This window comes from Genypterus blacodes, unplaced genomic scaffold, assembly GCF_046128005.1.
Source record: "Genypterus blacodes isolate CSIRO-AG114 ecotype Tasmania unplaced genomic scaffold, CSIRO-AGI_Gbla_v1 ptg000059l_1, whole genome shotgun sequence".
NCBI classification, from domain to species: domain Eukaryota; kingdom Metazoa; phylum Chordata; class Actinopteri; order Ophidiiformes; family Ophidiidae; genus Genypterus; species Genypterus blacodes.
In genome coordinates this window covers 574886-591088 of record NW_027466871.1, presented here as the reverse complement: position 1 = coordinate 591088, position 16203 = coordinate 574886, and the positions used below count along the sequence as shown (strand labels likewise).

The window sequence follows — 16203 nt, the reverse complement described above, 5'->3', positions numbered from 1 at the left end:
AGTCGTCGCATCCCTGCTGCCTGCATGTTTAATGGCAACATGACCCAAACCTGAATGTAAACTTGATAATCCTATCTGAGACTGCTGCGTTACCTTCGCTCTAACACACGGCAGTAATAACAAGACTGAAGGACAGCGGAAGCAAAGAAGACAATGGATGGTGCATTCAGGGACAGGAGTATAAAATAAAACTGCCTTTCTGTGTTTGGGACATATGTAAGACTACCTTCAGAAGAAACCGCTTATGAGAATTGTTGACACTCTCGTGAAATGTGAACCTTAGTAATTTTTTAACATTGAACTTTTATTATATTACAGAAAGCAGGATACGTTTGGGGGAACATTACAAAGGACAATACCCACCCCCAACAAAGCCTGTTCACACTCCTGCCTTCAGGAAGGTGTTACAGGAGTGCCAAAGCAAGGACAACACGTCTGGCAAACAGCTTCTTCCCACAGGCCATCAGACTGCTAAATAAACTTTGAACTCTGCCCCCACCCCCTCACCCCACTCCACTATGTGCAATAACAATCAAAATAATCTGTACACTCTGCACTTTAAACAAACATACCTACCTCCACTCTGCACCTTTGTACATTTTTATTGCATTTTTTGTTTTGCAAGAATATTTGCATTATTTTCAATTTTTATATATATTTCTTTATTTCGTTTACTACTATTTTATTTTATTTTATTTGCACTTTTTTATTTTATTTCCACTATTTTTATTTTATTTGCACTATTTTATTTTATTTGCATGTCGGGAGACGAAAAAACAAAGTAAGAATGTCATTACACACTGTAAACTGTGTTTATCTGCTGTGTATATGACAATAAACATCTTGAATCTTGAATCTTGAATGTGACATGCAGGAGTTGTATCTTGGGGTAGACATGAAATAAGCAGGCACTCAACTGAGAAACATTTCCTTTTAGAAATTAATATCTCTTCAACGTGAGGAAGAACAGTAAACACCGTAATTACTCAGGATTATTTGATGTACAACCTGGTTAGATTGTGTTATCGAGTATTCTTTCAATAAAGTTCTTCTTCATAAAAAAAATAGAGCCGCCAAACATTATCGCGCCGCACGGGATTATGGGTAAAGAAAACCATGGCGACGGGAACGCTAAAGCCTCCAGCGCACAGATTGAGGGCTTTGTTTCTTCTAATGAGTGTGGAGCTGCTTCACTGCCAGGAGTTCATCGTTCCGTTCCGAGCTCCGGCGGACTGCGGCCCGGCGGAGTTCTTTGACGGCTCCGGCCTGGTGTGCGGGAAGTGCGGACCGAACCAGCGGAGCAGCGCAACAGGTCGGTCACCCGCGGAGCCGAGCTAACACGGAGTGCTGCTAACTGCTAACGGCCTCGCGTCACCTTGGAAAAGAGGAAATAAATATACAAAGAAGAATTATGTTGTGGCGAGGAAAAGACGCCATTAGGGGAGAACAAACCACACCTGGATGTAGCCACACACACGCGCGCGCTCACGTTTACCTCTGCGTCACACCAATCAATCACAGCATATGGATGAGAATCCATCTTTCATGTCAACAATGAATCTACCCCATGATGGTGTTTTGGTTGCCTGGCTTCTGCTCCTTCATCCCCCTTGTCCTGTGTTCCTTCTTTCCCAGGCCTGAGCTGCGTCTGTCAGATTGGATACAGAGTTCTTTCCGCCAATGGAGCCTCCATCACCTGTGAGCAGTGTCCCCCTGATCAGCCAGTATGTACAGTAAACACATATCTGTCTCACATTAGTTCCTCTAAAGTCCTCCACAGAACTTCTTTATATATACATAATTTGAAATAATACTATATTCTTGATAAGCCGACTCTCTTTCTTTACAGGCAGTAACAAAAGAGGGGTTTGATTGTATTCGCTGTCCTGGCAGTCTGAGTGATGACGGGACTTGCAGATGTGCAGACGGCAGCGTTCTAGGTGAGTCTGAAAGCACACGGTACATTGGGTAAGACAAACCTTAGAGCAGTTTGGTAAATATCTCTAAATAGTTACACTAAATAATAGTGTTTGCCAAATTACTAGATGAGAAATGATGATGAAACCAAAGCATGATATAACTAACTTAAAACTAACTTACAACTATAAGACATAACTAACTTCATTTGACTTTTGTGAAGTGTGACTTTCTGAATGTGTAAGGAAATAACAGTACATCTGTATTTTATGTACTAATGTGTTTTCCAGTGGAGAGGGACGCCCAGGGGAACCTGCTGGAGGAGGCCAGGTGTGATCCATGTAATGGAAGCAGCCCTGCCTTCTCAGTTCCAAACAGTAGAGGAGACAGGTACCACTGCCAACCTGCACACACACTTATCATCATATCAGCTTTGGTAGTGTGATGGGAGGGCTCAGTTAGATTTGATGCATTTTCTTTGTATATGATAAGGAGTTTGAACAATCTGGATTTCTAGGTGTGAGAGATGTCAGCCGTCCTTTATTAACAGCTCCCGGTCATGTGTGTGTGGCCAGACTAACATCCTGGTGAGTTCAGCTGACCCCTCGGACGTTTACACTCAGGCTGCTCTGTGATTACATGTTATCATTAATGGTGAGTCTGTGATTTTGCAGGCAGGAGGATTATGTTTCCCACCAAACACGCTGCCAACCAATGTGAATCCCACTGTTAAATTTGCTCAGTTGGTAAGTCTCTCTCTCTCTCTCTCTCTCTCTCTCTCTCTCTCTCTCTCTCTCTCTCTCTCTCTCTCTCTCTCTCTCTCTCTCTCTCTCTCTCTCTCTCTCGGACAAATAAGTGTTGATATTTATTGTTTTGTTTCTCTTTCCTAGGGTCTCCCTGTCCAGTCTGCCTGGTTCCTCAAAAACCTGTACTCCTCGTCAGCATCATGCCTTGTAATACCAATATTTGTGTTTTTCTTTGACAAGTACACAAGCACTCTCCCTTAATCTGACATATTAGGGGCACAACGTTCATGATGACTCAGCCTGGCCTTTAGGATGTTGTGTTGTAGTTAAGTGTGTGGTGTGTGTGTGTGTGGTGTCCTCACAGGTCTACTCCAACCGGACAGCGTGCCAGGCTCTGGGCAACATGTGTGTGATGAACATGCACTCCTTCAGCAGCGTGTCCAACGACGCCTGTGGCCTCTTCAACTCTATCTTCAGATCCACTGCTGCTCTAGGCTCAACACAAGACATCTCCTACTGGTAATGAATAGTGTTATTGCGGCTTATACAAGATGCAAATCCTTCTGTGAGCCCTGGTTTCATCTGGATTTCACCCCTTTACTTTAATGTTTCTCGCGATGATCAGTGAGGTCTTTGTTTACTTTGTCTCCAGGAGGGTCAACCTGCCGTGGCTTTACTATGGAGATCAACTGGGATTGGCCAGTCGAGTGCTTCAGACTGATCCACTGCCCATTAGATTCCATTTCAGAGGACAAAACAAGGTAAGATATTAACATAACTACTGTTATACTGCTTGGCCGGTATTTAGTATACAAACAGTTACACAATAAGACAACAGCAATTCAATTTAACTTAAGGTTGAATAGTCATTCTACTGCAGATAATGTTAATATTACTGATTTCCTCTGTTTGTTTGTCAGAACACAGATATTAAACTGCTTGCTGCTGTCTATAATGTGCGGGGGGTGTTCCTCAGATGGGAAAAACTAGGAGCAGGAAATCTCCAGGTAAGATGATGATGACAATGATGATGATGAAATGACATACTCATTCATCTGAAATACAAGAGAAAAGTAACAAGAGTTGTAAAATATTTTGAAAATAAACACCTGTAATGCTCAGCAAATATGTTACTCTTGACTCAAACATTATATTGACAGCTCCAGAAGATGATTCATGTTATTATATATAATAATATGAATTCATGTAGATTAAATGTTGTCTTCCTGAATTTTGTATTTTTGTATCCATTTGTATTGTCCAAAACGAGCCTGCTATTAGTGAACTGTGACTCTTTGGTAGCATCTAGTGGTAGCTGAGGAGTACTACAACAACAATGGCAGCGTGTCCTCAAACGCTTCACAGGACAGCATAAACATAGGTAGTCTGTTTCCCATTGTGGAACGGGAATTGATCAGCCTCACTTGTGACGTCTAAACCCCCAACAATGTGATTATTATGAACAAGGAGCCAGTTGAAATGACTATCTATCCAACTGCATCTTAATAATTGTAATGAGTTAAATGTAGTGATTGTCCTCCTCTCCGCTGGTGTAGCTTTGTCCGGACACAGCCAACAGGCAGCAGGCAGCCTTCAGCTTTGGAACTTCTTACCAAGAAAGAGTGAGTGTGTCTCTTTCATTTAACCCTGTGACTGAGATCTGGCCAATGTTTTGGAAGATGCAAATCATATGACATATTGTGTGTGTAGTGTGATCTCTCAGTAGCAGAGCTCCTTCGTGTGTATCCTGAACCTTTGTTCTATGATGTGTTTGTGGACCTTGGTGGAGGAGAGGACAAAACACTTCTTCCTCTGCCCACACTAGTTATTAACCAACAGTACAATGAACGATTCGTCAACCAAGGTGGGATTTCACTTCTGTGTGTGTGTGTGTGTGTGTGTGTGTGTGTGTGTGTGTGTGTTCGTCTGTGCAAAAGCTTTACTGAAATGGATTTCCTCTTTGTAGAGAGCATGAAGAACTGGTACCTGACTCGGCGCATACTCCTTGTCGACACTCTGAGTGGAAGAGAGAAGAGCATGAGTTCCACACCCAAAGTCATCCGTGTGGCCAGCAGCATCAAAATCCAGTAGGTTGCACTCACCTGGAAGAGGAAGGAAGGAAGTCAGAGCTGCTGTTTGTGAGGATGTGAGGTTTACTCGTCCACATCTGTGTATTTTGATAGATTCCAACTGGTCCCAAGAAACCAAGAAGGACAGGTGTTCCCACCTCTGATGACCGTGTCCTACAAAGATGTTCTTATTACAGATGTCAATACGCAAATCATACCTGTGAGTCAGTCTAATACACACACACACACACACACACACACACACACACACACACACACACACACACACACACACACACACACACACACACACACACACACACACACACACAGAGTCTGGCCGGTGCCTTTAAACCACTGATCTGTTTCCAGGCATCCTTTTCTGTGGAGTATGAGATGGATCAGAATGAGGCTCGCATTAAGACAGATGTGAGTACTGCTCTGCTGTGGAAGATGTGGTAGAATATGACGAAGAAGAAGAGGCACTTGTGATTGTGAGTGACTGATGCCTGTGAGTGTTATGTGTCAGTGAACATGTTTGCATGCACACAGATTGCTCTGGGCGTGCTGGGTGGACTGGCGGTGCTCTGCTCCCTGTTGAAGACCGTGAGCTGGAAGAGGAGGATCGCCTCACCCCTCATTGACATGGAGGTAGAACAGCTGCAGCTTTGAAAAATGTAAAAAATCCAAATCCATTTCCTTTGCTGTAACGTCTCTAAAGCCTCTTATCTGCCTCTGTATGTTCTGCATCTCCCTCAGACTGTGCTGAAGTTTCTGTTGTTCTACGCTGGAGATCTGGCCAATGTTTTCTTCGTGGTCACTGTGGGATCTGGACTGTATTGGCTCATCTTTTACAAGGTTTGCATCATTTAACATTTGGAGTTGCATTATTGATTCTCTTGGTTGAGGTTGAGGTGTTTCTGATTTTTCCTCTCAGCTTCTTCTTTGCTCGTTCTTTCTTCTTTGCTAGTTTATTCTCTTTTTTTTGCACAAGCTTTTGTGAACTGACCTATCTTTCTTTGTGTACTGCACTCTGCAGACGTTGAAAGTAAGTCTTTTACCTTCCCTTGCTTTCTTTCTCTCTTTTTGAACCTATCCTTCTCTATACAAGCACATAGAAATGGCTTTATAGCACATTTCTATCTGTCCTGATTTATGTGTGCACGTGTATGCGTTTGTGTGTGTGTGTTCAGGCCCAGCAGTTTGTGTCTGTGCTGCTGCCCCTGCCGACACAGGAGGAGCAGTTTGTGACCTACATTAGCTGTGCCTTTGCTCTCAAGGTGAGTTCACACTGTTGACAAAACAGACCTAGATCTTAGTTCACAACCTACTTGCTGTGTTCTTATCAGGAATGTTATGGACGACAAATTGTTTTTTGTTGTTGTATCTGATTCAGGCAGTCCAGTTTCTCCACAAGCTGGTCATGCAGTTGTCAGTGGATGTGTTCTTTATTGACTGGGAGAGGCCACGCAGCAGACCCGGCAGGACTATCCAATGTACAAATATATACATTCTTCTCTGTCATTTGGATGTTATTGCTCCAGTTTACACCTTGTAACTTTAGAAATTAGCTACATTAACTGGATATTTCCACATTGATTGTTCTTCCTAGCATCTGCTGAGCTGAAACCCTCTCCAGTCAGCATCTGGAGGACTTACTTTGTGGCCAACGAGTGGAATGAGATCCAGACCATCCGCAAGATCAGTCCAACCTTCCAGATCATGGCTGTGCTTTTCCTCCTTGAAGTAAGTCTTACAGCTCTCATTCACTCACCTCTCATTTCTGCCCGCCCTTTTCTCATTTCTGATACATCCTTTCTCCTGCTGACGTGTCACCCTGTGTTGGTAAGGTGGTGGGTTTCTCTAACCTGGCCCTGAGGGACCCCTGGTCAGCATTATCGCGCTCCCCTGAGGCGTACACTCCTGCCTACAGTCTGATTCTGCGCTACGGTCTGGCAGCCACACTCTGGCTCTGCGTCGGAGTGTTACAGGTAAGCTCACCAGGATGATAAGTGAATATCACACATATATATAACTAAACTACTAAAAGCTAATGTATATTTCCTCAGGCGATGTACTTCACTGTGTTCCATGAACGCTTTGTGGAGGATAAAATCCGTCAGTTTGTGGATCTTTGCTCCATCAGTAATGTGAGTTGTAACTTGTCTGTTGTTGTGTGAGTGTATCTGTGTGAATCGTTTCATGTTCATGTATTTATTCCATGTCCATGTGTTTCTGTGTAGATTTCCGTGCTGCTGTTGTCTCATCGGTGTTTTGGCTACTACATCCACGGGCGTTCTGTTCACGGCCACGCTGACACCAATATGGAGGAAATGAACGGCAACCTGAGGAGAGAAGCTGTGTGTACACTGACACACCAGATAGTTGAGCTTATTGCAGTAGTTCAAGGATTTACGATGTTATTCCTTTCACATAATATCCATCCCTTTTTCCCCTCTGTCTGTCTGTAGGAGTCCCTGTGTCCTCAGAGAGGGCTGCTTCCCAACACAGACACCCAGACCTTTCAGATCTCCATAAGCGACCGCCTGCGAGTGATGTATGACAGGATACGGGAGCCGCTCAGCAGGGTGTGTGCTTATGGTTGTAATTGATGAACAAAGAGAAACAATATTTCCCTTTTCTGAATTTGAATGTTCCAATCCCTCATGTTGCTGCAGCGACACGGGCCGACGCGGCTGGTGGGCGCGACCTCAACCAACCCGTCTGAGCAGAGCATCCGAGCCTACAACACCATGAACCGCTTCCTGGGATCTATCATAGACCACGTTAGTACAAATGAAGACATGCGTAAATAACTGAGTTCCTGATTTGGGACAATCAAGCCTGATTTCTCTCTCTCACGCTGTGTTGTGTTTCTTTAGGCCCACCCTGAAATGGACTATACAGTGAAGGACAAGCTGATGTTTGAGAGGGTCATAGGGATGGAGTTCTTTGAGCCCAACGACAAAAGCATATTTTACAATGGTATTGATCTCTGGCCCACATTTTCTCTGTATTTGTGTGTTTGTGTTTGCTTCTGTGGGAGGGTGAGTAATGTTTGCGTGTCTCACTGCAGACGAGGACCACTCCTTCAGTGACGTGCTGTTTTATGGGAACGAGGCCACCTTGCTGATCTTTGACACTTTGTTCTTCTGCGTGGTCGACCTTGGATCTCAGAGTTTCGTACTTGCAGCAGTGCTGACATACATCCAGCAAATGGTCAGTATTTCCTTCACACGTTTGCCGTTTTCACTCAATTATGTGTTTTTACATGAATTAACATTTAATTCATTACAGATATTTTGCTTGATCCGCAATGCGATTGGAAGGAGAAACCTTGCCAACAAGACTTTGGTGGATGAGAGATTTTTGATATAAACTTTTATAGTAATTGATGATGATGATGATGCCAGTCTTGTTTAGCGTTGTGTTTTTAGAATATTTTTATTGTCTTTATACACTTTTTGTACTGATACAGTATTTTGCACTAGTGTCATTGATGTAAATATAATTTGTATTTGATGTTTTTATTGATTAAAACTATATATGTTTGTTTTTGCTGCGTAGACAATTATCACTTTGGACATTGAAGCTTTGCCAAGGAACAAACTGTTGTGTTAGAGGAACTCAAACAAAAAGTTGGCATACCTATTTGTACAACCCCTCTACACACACACATATAGCGAGAGAAAGAACATACAAGAACATATTTGCTGCAGTCTTGTTTACATAGCTAATCCCCACGTCACAAATTACTCAACTGTCCCGACAGAAAATGCCAAATCAGCAAAGAATGACAAGATATGTGGATAGGAAATAGAAATAACTTCCAATCAGAAAAGGTAAAGCTAAAAGTAAAAAGATATTTAAAGTCCAAATATAACGTGCCTTAAGATGCAGCATTAAGATAATGCTGATGACGGAAAGCAAAAGGTTTACATTATGATTTAGCAATAGCAGATTGATGAATTTGTCTAGAAAAAAATATTTTGTTGATATCCATTTGGTTGCCACTTCCTTTTGCAGAATGCTTGTCCTTTTAAGATATTAAACCCGTACATTTCAAAGTTTATATTCTCATAACTCTCTCATAATTAATTTATAACTCATTTTTCGAACAGAATGATACAGAAACTTATAATATTTAGGTTATAAAATGAGAAATGTGTCCAAGTTCAGCTAAATTGTTCAAACATGAGTGAAGGATTAATGTCGCAGTTTACAGAGAGAGAGGCCACATTATCTGATTGCTGTTATCATTAGTAGTAGAAGTACTGTTGTTGTTTATTTTAGGGCAACGTGAACCTAAATGTCATAGGTGGGAAAAGTTTTTATGGGATAAAGGTTGTTAAAAGTCCATTTCAGTACTTTACAGTGTGTTTATAGGAGCCTGAGTCTGGGCCCTACTCGTGCGTAATGTCACGTCACCACGGCTGTCCGTCCTCAGCCAATCAGCGTCGGAGATGCGGGACGGCGCTCGTGATTAATAACAGCTCGGACCGGACCGTCTGCTCCTCAGCTATGAGCTTCACACACTCCCGGTCCGCCGCTCCGTAAGGTCAGTGCCGGAGACGCGCTCTACTCCAGACATTACACAGGGTTTGTATCTTCTGCGGCCATTTGTGTTGACATATAACCTTCAGTCGTCACCGGTGGGCGTGAGTAGCCGTGGTTAGCATAACTTAGAAGGACGCGGGTCGTAGCTGAGGCGGAGCTCTTGGCTTTTCCACGCGCGTCTGTCCCCGCGGCCGCATAGTTGTAACCCGAGAGGTGTCTAGTGTCGTGCGTCCGACTCACTGCGGGTAAGGGTAGCTGCTTGCTTCGCTAGATATGTTGGTTTGCTGCAAGCGACGGAGCTAATGATGTCAACAAACATGGCAACTTTGTTTGCAGAGCCAGCAGAAGGGATGGGCCGGCTGTGGTTAGTCTGACTCACTCGCCGCTTGAGCTCCTCCTCGCTGTGCGACTCGCTGCTATTTCATCAGATTTTCCTCCTTAGTCCGAATCTGTAAATAGATGATAATGAGGTTAGGTAATAAGGTGACACGCAGGCGGGATCGAGTTCAGTGGGTCACAGTCAGACATAGAAGCTCTCAAGATGCAAATGTCAGGGCTGGAATCCATGCCAGAGCTATAAATAGCAGCCTGGGCACACACGGTGAACTGTTGTCAACCTGCAAAGCCCCAAAATTAATGTCTCTGCATGTTTGAAACTAATCACAAGCTCTGACATGTCCGCATAAAATGTAATATGTGTTTAGGTTTGTATGTAAAGATCAGTAATGGAATGGAATAGCAGTTTTATGAATGTGTTGCCTCTATTGCTGCTTATGGAGATCACAGACTTCAATGGCTAAAAAGTCGCAATAACAATGATAATAATAATAATCAAGCAGTGAAGGTAAATTGAAAAGTGCGAGCCATCATCATGACCTTTGACCTCCCCAGTGAGTTTCAGTCAGTATAACACAGTTGTTTGCGTCAGTGCTGATAGATTTGTGCAAAGTCAGAAAACTCAATATTGGACAGCAGTCAGAAGTATTTCAACATTCCAAAAGTTTCCATAAGTTGCAGGGAATCCGTCCCACGTTTTCCTTTGCACACTGAGTCTGTTCTCTGTGAATTGTTGAATCAATGTTAATTCCAGCGGCTCCAGCTGTTGCTCCTCTGAGTTCTGTGTGTCTGTTCCTCTTCAGTAGGTGTGTATCAGAGGTGCACTGTGTGTGTGCGCTCGCCTTCAGCTATGCCTGTGACTTCACAGCTGCTCCGAGTTTTGCCCCGGGCCAATGTCTTGGCCGCCAGTCTGTTTCCATGCCAACAGCAGTCCCACTTGCGCGGCGTCAGTCACCAACCTGCCTCCAGATGTCAGCAGCAGTCCAGAGGTTATCAGAGCACCTCAGAGCTCCGCAGCTACGTCCTGACCCCCCCGCAGGTCAACTCCATCCTGAAGGCCAATGAGTACAGCTTCAAGGTGTGTGAGATCTAGCTGGCGTACAGAGGCACCTTTGGCTCTCACGCTCAAGTCTGTGTGTGTGTGTGTGTTAAAGCTTCCGTGTTGTGTGTGTTGTGGATGAAGGTGCCAGAGTTTGATGGGAAGAACGTCTCCTCAGTCATGGGCTTTGAGAGCAACCAGCTGCCAGCCAACGCTCCCATCGAGGACCGCCGCAGTGCCGCCACCTGCCTGCAGACTCGAGGGATGCTGCTGGGTGTGTTTGACGGACACGCCGGCTGTGCCTGCGCCCAGGTAGAGTCACCACACACACTGTGACCTCACACCTGTCCACTCTGCAGGATTCACACAATCAATCAATTGTTAAAAAGATCAACCTTTACTTTTGTTGTTTTGAAAATATCATTTTTCACATTTCCTGTTTTGTTGTCATTGAATTGATTTATTTATTTTGTTTGTTTTTGTTTTTTTCTCACGCATGTCTGTATAGGATGTTTTGTAAGTTAACTTATATACTCTTTTATATTTGGAGTGGATTGGATCAAAACTATGTCGGCTACAGAAAAGAAAGAGTGACATCGCCTCACTGGGGCGGCTGCAGCTCACGTGGAGTTGTGCGAGTTGTCCTTTACATGTCCCACTGTCCCTCTGTCCCTCAGGCGCTGAGTGAGAGGCTGTTTTATTACATCGCCGTGTCACTGCTGCCCCATAACACCCTGTGTGAGCTGGAGGCGGCGGTGGAGAACGGCAGGGCGCTGAGCCCCATCCTGCAGTGGCACAAACACCCCAACGACTACTTCAGCAGGGAGGCGCAGACGCTCTACTTCAACAGCCTGCGGACCTACTGGCAGGAGCTCATCGACCTCACCAGGTGAGGACCGGCGACCCGCAGCAGAGTCTATGACACAGCGGTCGGTTTCCGTCTGTCTCACTCGTGTCCCTCTGTGGTTGTCTTCAGCCCGGACGAGGTTCCAGACACCAGGGAGGCTCTGCTGAGCGCCTTCAAGAGGCTGGACAGCGACCTTTCCCTGGAGGCTCAGGTGGGACTCCTTCAGTCAGGTTCTCTCCAGAGCGCGTTGTGTTTATGAGGACGTGACGTTTGATGCTGCACACTCTGATATGTTGCCAGGTTCAGGTTTGACTTCCTGTTAGATCACATCCTGTTTGGTTTGGAGGCTGACGGTTTTGTTTTCCTCTCCAGGTGGGCGACCCCAATGCTTTCCTGCACTACTGGGTCCTGAGAGTGGCCTTCTCCGGAGCAACAGCTTGTGTCGCACACATCGACGGGCAAGACCTGTACGGCCGATCAATACATCTCCTCTTTCACATTATCCATCAGAATTCAAAGCTGTTTCATTTATCACTTTGTAATCACATACCTATACACAGAGAGATCTACAAATCTGATATTTAGCTAATTTTCTTCTTCTTCTTGTATTTGCTGGCGTTGTCTCTTCTCAGGTACATCGCCAATGCGGGGGATGCCCGGGCCATGCTGGGGGTGCAGGAGGAGGACGGTTCGTTCAGCGCTCACACGCTCTCCAACGATCACTGCGCTCAGAACGAGGAAGAGGTGGCTCGTATACGGGGCGAGCACCCTTCATCGGAGAGGAAGACAGTGATACGACAGGTACGACACCCGCCGGCCCGCACCTTCTCTTAATGAGGCCGTCATCACATCCTCCTTCTCCTCCCTCTCCTCCTCCCCTCTTTTCTCCCGTCAGGAGCGGCTGCTGGGCCTGCTCATGCCGTTCCGTGCGTTCGGCGACGTCAAGTTCAAGTGGAGCATCGATCTGCAGAAGCGCGTGCTGGAGTCCGGACCGGATCAGCTCCACGAGAACGAGCACACCAAGTTCATCCCCCCCAACTACCACACGCCCCCCTACCTGACCGCCGAGCCCGAGATCACCCACCACAGACTGAGGCCGCAGGATCGATTCCTGGTGAGAGACGACAAAACAAAACATTTAAATGAAAGTGATGAATCCACTTAATGGGTTTATCTAATAATGAGGTTCTCACTGCACTCGTGTCCCTGCAGGTGATTGGTTCTGACGGCCTGTGGGAGACTCTTCACAGACAGGAAGTGATTCGCATCGTGGGGGAGTACTTGACGGGCGTGAACCAGCGTCAGCCCCTAAAGGTGGGTGGCTTCAGGGTGACCCTGGGTCAGATGCAGGGGCTGCTGGAGGAGAGGAAGGCCCGCAGCTCCTCGGCTTTCGAGGATCAGAACGCGGCGACCCACCTGATGCGTCACGCGGTGGGGAACAATGAGTTCGGCACGGTCGACCACGAGAGGCTGTCCAAGATGTTGTCGCTGCCCGAGGAGCTCGCCCGCATGTACCGCGATGACATCACCATCATCGTCTCCCAGTTCAACCCTCATGTGATCGGAGCACAGAGGCAGAAAGGGCAGACCTGAGCAGAGAAAAGCCATGCTGACCACACACACACACACACACACACACACACACACACACACACACACACACACACACACACACACACACGAAATGCACTCTACCTACCCAGGAGCACATTCTGTGACAGGTCATATCACATACCTGCAAACTCGTCGCCTGTTGCATAATTTCACCTTTTTCACCGTTTGTAATCCATCTGCAGTTTGCTTCAGCACAGCAGCAGCTGCAGCAGCGTCTGCCTGAGTCTCCTCTGTATCAGAGGAATGTGGATCTTCAAAGGGCAGCATGTTATTTATCCAAAGGCTCATGACTCCAAATCCCCAATGGTTAAAAAAATGTCCTATTGGACTGAGAAGCCCATAAGTCCCAGTTGGTGTTTTAGTTGCCATGGTGATTTGGACAGCCGATTGTTCCCGGGGTTTCATAGTTTGTCGTCTATAACACAATTTGCAATGTGTTTTCATGGATTTAAAGGACATGGAGGTTTTAGTTGGCGCGTTCTCTTTGCATTCTCCTCCCAGAATGCTTCAGAACACAACATGTTTTCATGTTTAAACCGCAAAGAAATCCACAATTCCGCCTACAGACTTTGTTATTTTATCTTGTGCTGTCGAGTTTGCAGGTCTGATGTTAGAAATCTGATGGAATTCGTTTTAAGTGAAGAATTTGCCCTCAGGAGATTTGGTTCCTTTTTAAATTTTAAATATTTCCTAGGTTGAAGTTTGAGACCGGATGTTGTTCTGCCTTTCCTGCTGCCACTGTCTCTGAGGATTATTCTCTCTGTTACTAAGTGAGCTGGTGCCAAAACATTCAGCCTCCTCCTCCTCTGTAAGACCCAGTGAGGCTGAAATGATTCCAAAGAGGCCAAAGGTCAAGATTCATATGAAGAGGAAGAGGAAGAGGGCCTGGAGCGCCGCATTACTGAGCCCATTACTGAGGAGTCTAACTGGTCTGTGCTGGTGAAACCATACACACACATACTCCCTCCCCCTCTCTCTCTCTCTCTCTCTCTCTCTCTCTCACACACCTGCATCAGATGGCCTGGTGTTCCAACACAGCACTGTGTGTCTGTGTCAGTGTCTGAACTCAACCCGCCGCTCTGTTATCACAGTGCTTCTACACAGAAAGAAGTCATACTGAAGTGAATGTTCGTCCATTTCGGCATGTACAAACAAATGGTGCGTTCAAGGTCAATATGTTGGTCAGTGAGCTGACTAGTCGACTCTCACTACAGACTTGCAGCTGTAAATCCTCTGTTCTTGAAAGGTGAAACATGTTTTTTTGGTTTTGTGGTTTGTGTGTTTAAAGGGTCGTTTGTTAACCTGTTGAGCTAAAAGTGAGCTTTTATTTTAGTTTTGCTGCTTCATACACAGGATGAACTTGTTTTCTGTGAAAGTTACAGTAGTATTCCTGCAAAACTAATGTGTTCCCCTCTACCTGCCACTGCAGGTGATGGGTTGACAGCTATCGATTAAATGTAATCGTCAGAGCGATGAAGCACAATCGACAGTTGTTTTGTCATAATAGTGGAACAGGAAACACATGGTTGTGGCTTTCTGCTGTATTTATCTGCTAATTAATGATCAGAATATAAATCTGAAACAGTTTGAATGCATCAGTTATTTATTCAGCTTTAACATTGTTACATGTCATAACCTACTGTTGTATGTATAAATGACTTTCTATTCTGTATGTTTTGTATTTGGAATGTTTTAATAAAACATGGACTGAATACACACCAACCCTGCTGGTTTGAGGATTCTTTGGGTCTTTCCACGTTTTTTTTCTTATATCTCCTGCTTTATTCCACACTGCTTTGCTATAATTGGCTGTCAAAGTTGAGTGGGCGTGGCTAATTTTTTATAAAGTGCTCTTTCTCATCTCAAGTTAATTGGCTCACAGTTAAAATCAATAACCTGCTCAATTTCATCACTGAGATTGTGTACTAACTAGAGGACTATTCGGCCTTGGTGGAGGAATGTCTTGTAGTTGTGTGAAGTGTTCAGGATAGTTGGCTACTGACAACAGCGTGATGTCATTTTATCGCCACTGGGCGGTGCTACAGCATAAAGACAGGAGAAGCGTATGATGAGTGAAGTCCAGCTCGGTCATACACTTTTCCACAGGTGGCACCGCAGCGCCATCTGCTGGCTTTTGTGTGTAACAGCTGCATTCTGTTAATACGAAAACAAAACGCGTGTAAGTTTGGAATCAGATTCGAATTTCGAGACATTAAAGCAGAGAGCTGTAAAGTTAAAGATCTAACACCACAGTTAAATTTCGTCACTGACTTTTGTACTGATTTTTTTTAATGAATCAATGACATTTTGTTTTTGAAACTGAAAACAGTTTGATGTAGTTTAGTCCAACACAATGTGGATGGATCAATTAATAAAGGTGACGGTTATTGATCTTGATGGGAACAAGGGAACAAGTGCTTTATATTGTCTTTCTGTGTTAAAGGTTATACGGACCAAAACAAAGTCACGTGTGTGTGTTTGAGCTTTGAGAGGCGGTGATGTCATCCATCATATTGTTTACATCTTCTGTCTCTCTTTTCTCTTCTTGCATCTCCCTAAAACATTTCCAACTTTTACTAGCCCTCTTGGATTGTGTGTGCGTTTTGTTGTGGAAAGTGTTGCTAGGATACAAGCAGAGAGAGAGTGAGAGAGAGAGCTAAGGCAAACAGTGGACAGGCTCCATGTTGAGTTTGTTGTTATGAGGCTGTAATGTAGTCGCTCTGTGACATCCTTCTCACTTTGGCAGACCAATTGGTGAGTCATCCCCAGGACACATGTACACACACACACACACGTCAGACGTTTGCCACATGGTTTGTGAGGACGTGTGTATGGCAGCACATGTGGCCCCCACAGTGAAATCTCACATGTGTAAAAGTGTGTTCGCCTTTGTCACGCAGCGCTGTGTTCTCTTTGTGCTTCATAAAAGCCGACAATCATGGCGTCCTCCTTCTCCCGGCACGGCGAACAATGACAGCCCCCCCCCCCCCCCCACTGTCTGAGAGATGAGTCAGCACATCGCTCTGCAGCAGCAGCACGGCCTCTGCTGGAGCCACAGAGCAGCGGGGAACAGGAGCA

At 45.1% G+C, this 16203-nt stretch overlaps 2 protein-coding genes across 5 annotated transcripts; both read left to right on the top strand.

The window, feature by feature from the left end:
• The first annotated feature begins 1116 nt into the window (after nucleotides 1–1116).
• tmem67 (transmembrane protein 67) lies at nucleotides 1117–8283 on the top strand. The gene is made up of 28 exons (XM_076153731.1): nucleotides 1117–1312; nucleotides 1636–1724; nucleotides 1850–1940; nucleotides 2208–2307; nucleotides 2435–2504; nucleotides 2592–2663; nucleotides 2808–2870; nucleotides 3028–3182; nucleotides 3316–3424; nucleotides 3584–3670; nucleotides 4220–4285; nucleotides 4374–4527; nucleotides 4630–4750; nucleotides 4847–4952; nucleotides 5105–5161; nucleotides 5285–5383; nucleotides 5492–5590; nucleotides 5926–6012; nucleotides 6129–6228; nucleotides 6345–6478; nucleotides 6583–6723; nucleotides 6802–6882; nucleotides 6976–7092; nucleotides 7204–7320; nucleotides 7411–7518; nucleotides 7615–7717; nucleotides 7809–7951; nucleotides 8030–8283. The coding sequence occupies exons 1-28, from the start codon at nucleotides 1117–1119 to the stop codon at nucleotides 8108–8110; spliced, it is 2946 nt and encodes a 981-aa protein (XP_076009846.1). The 3' UTR covers nucleotides 8111–8283.
• A 902-nt stretch (nucleotides 8284–9185) lies between these two features.
• pdp1 (pyruvate dehydrogenase phosphatase catalytic subunit 1) lies at nucleotides 9186–14847 on the top strand. Of its 4 annotated transcripts, none has more exons than XM_076153734.1 (9): nucleotides 9186–9290; nucleotides 10432–10703; nucleotides 10809–10976; nucleotides 11342–11553; nucleotides 11641–11722; nucleotides 11884–11978; nucleotides 12144–12312; nucleotides 12407–12625; nucleotides 12724–14847. In XM_076153734.1, exons 2-9 carry the CDS (start codon nucleotides 10476–10478, stop codon nucleotides 13102–13104), a joined length of 1554 nt encoding a protein of 517 aa, XP_076009849.1. In that variant the 5' UTR covers nucleotides 9186–9290; nucleotides 10432–10475; the 3' UTR covers nucleotides 13105–14847. The 4 variants fall into 4 exon arrangements, with proteins under 4 accessions (XP_076009849.1, XP_076009850.1, XP_076009847.1 ...); XM_076153735.1 differs by having other exon boundaries at nucleotides 9203–9290; nucleotides 10429–10703; XM_076153732.1 differs by having other exon boundaries at nucleotides 9203–9331.
• The last annotated feature ends 1356 nt before the right edge of the window (nucleotides 14848–16203 follow it).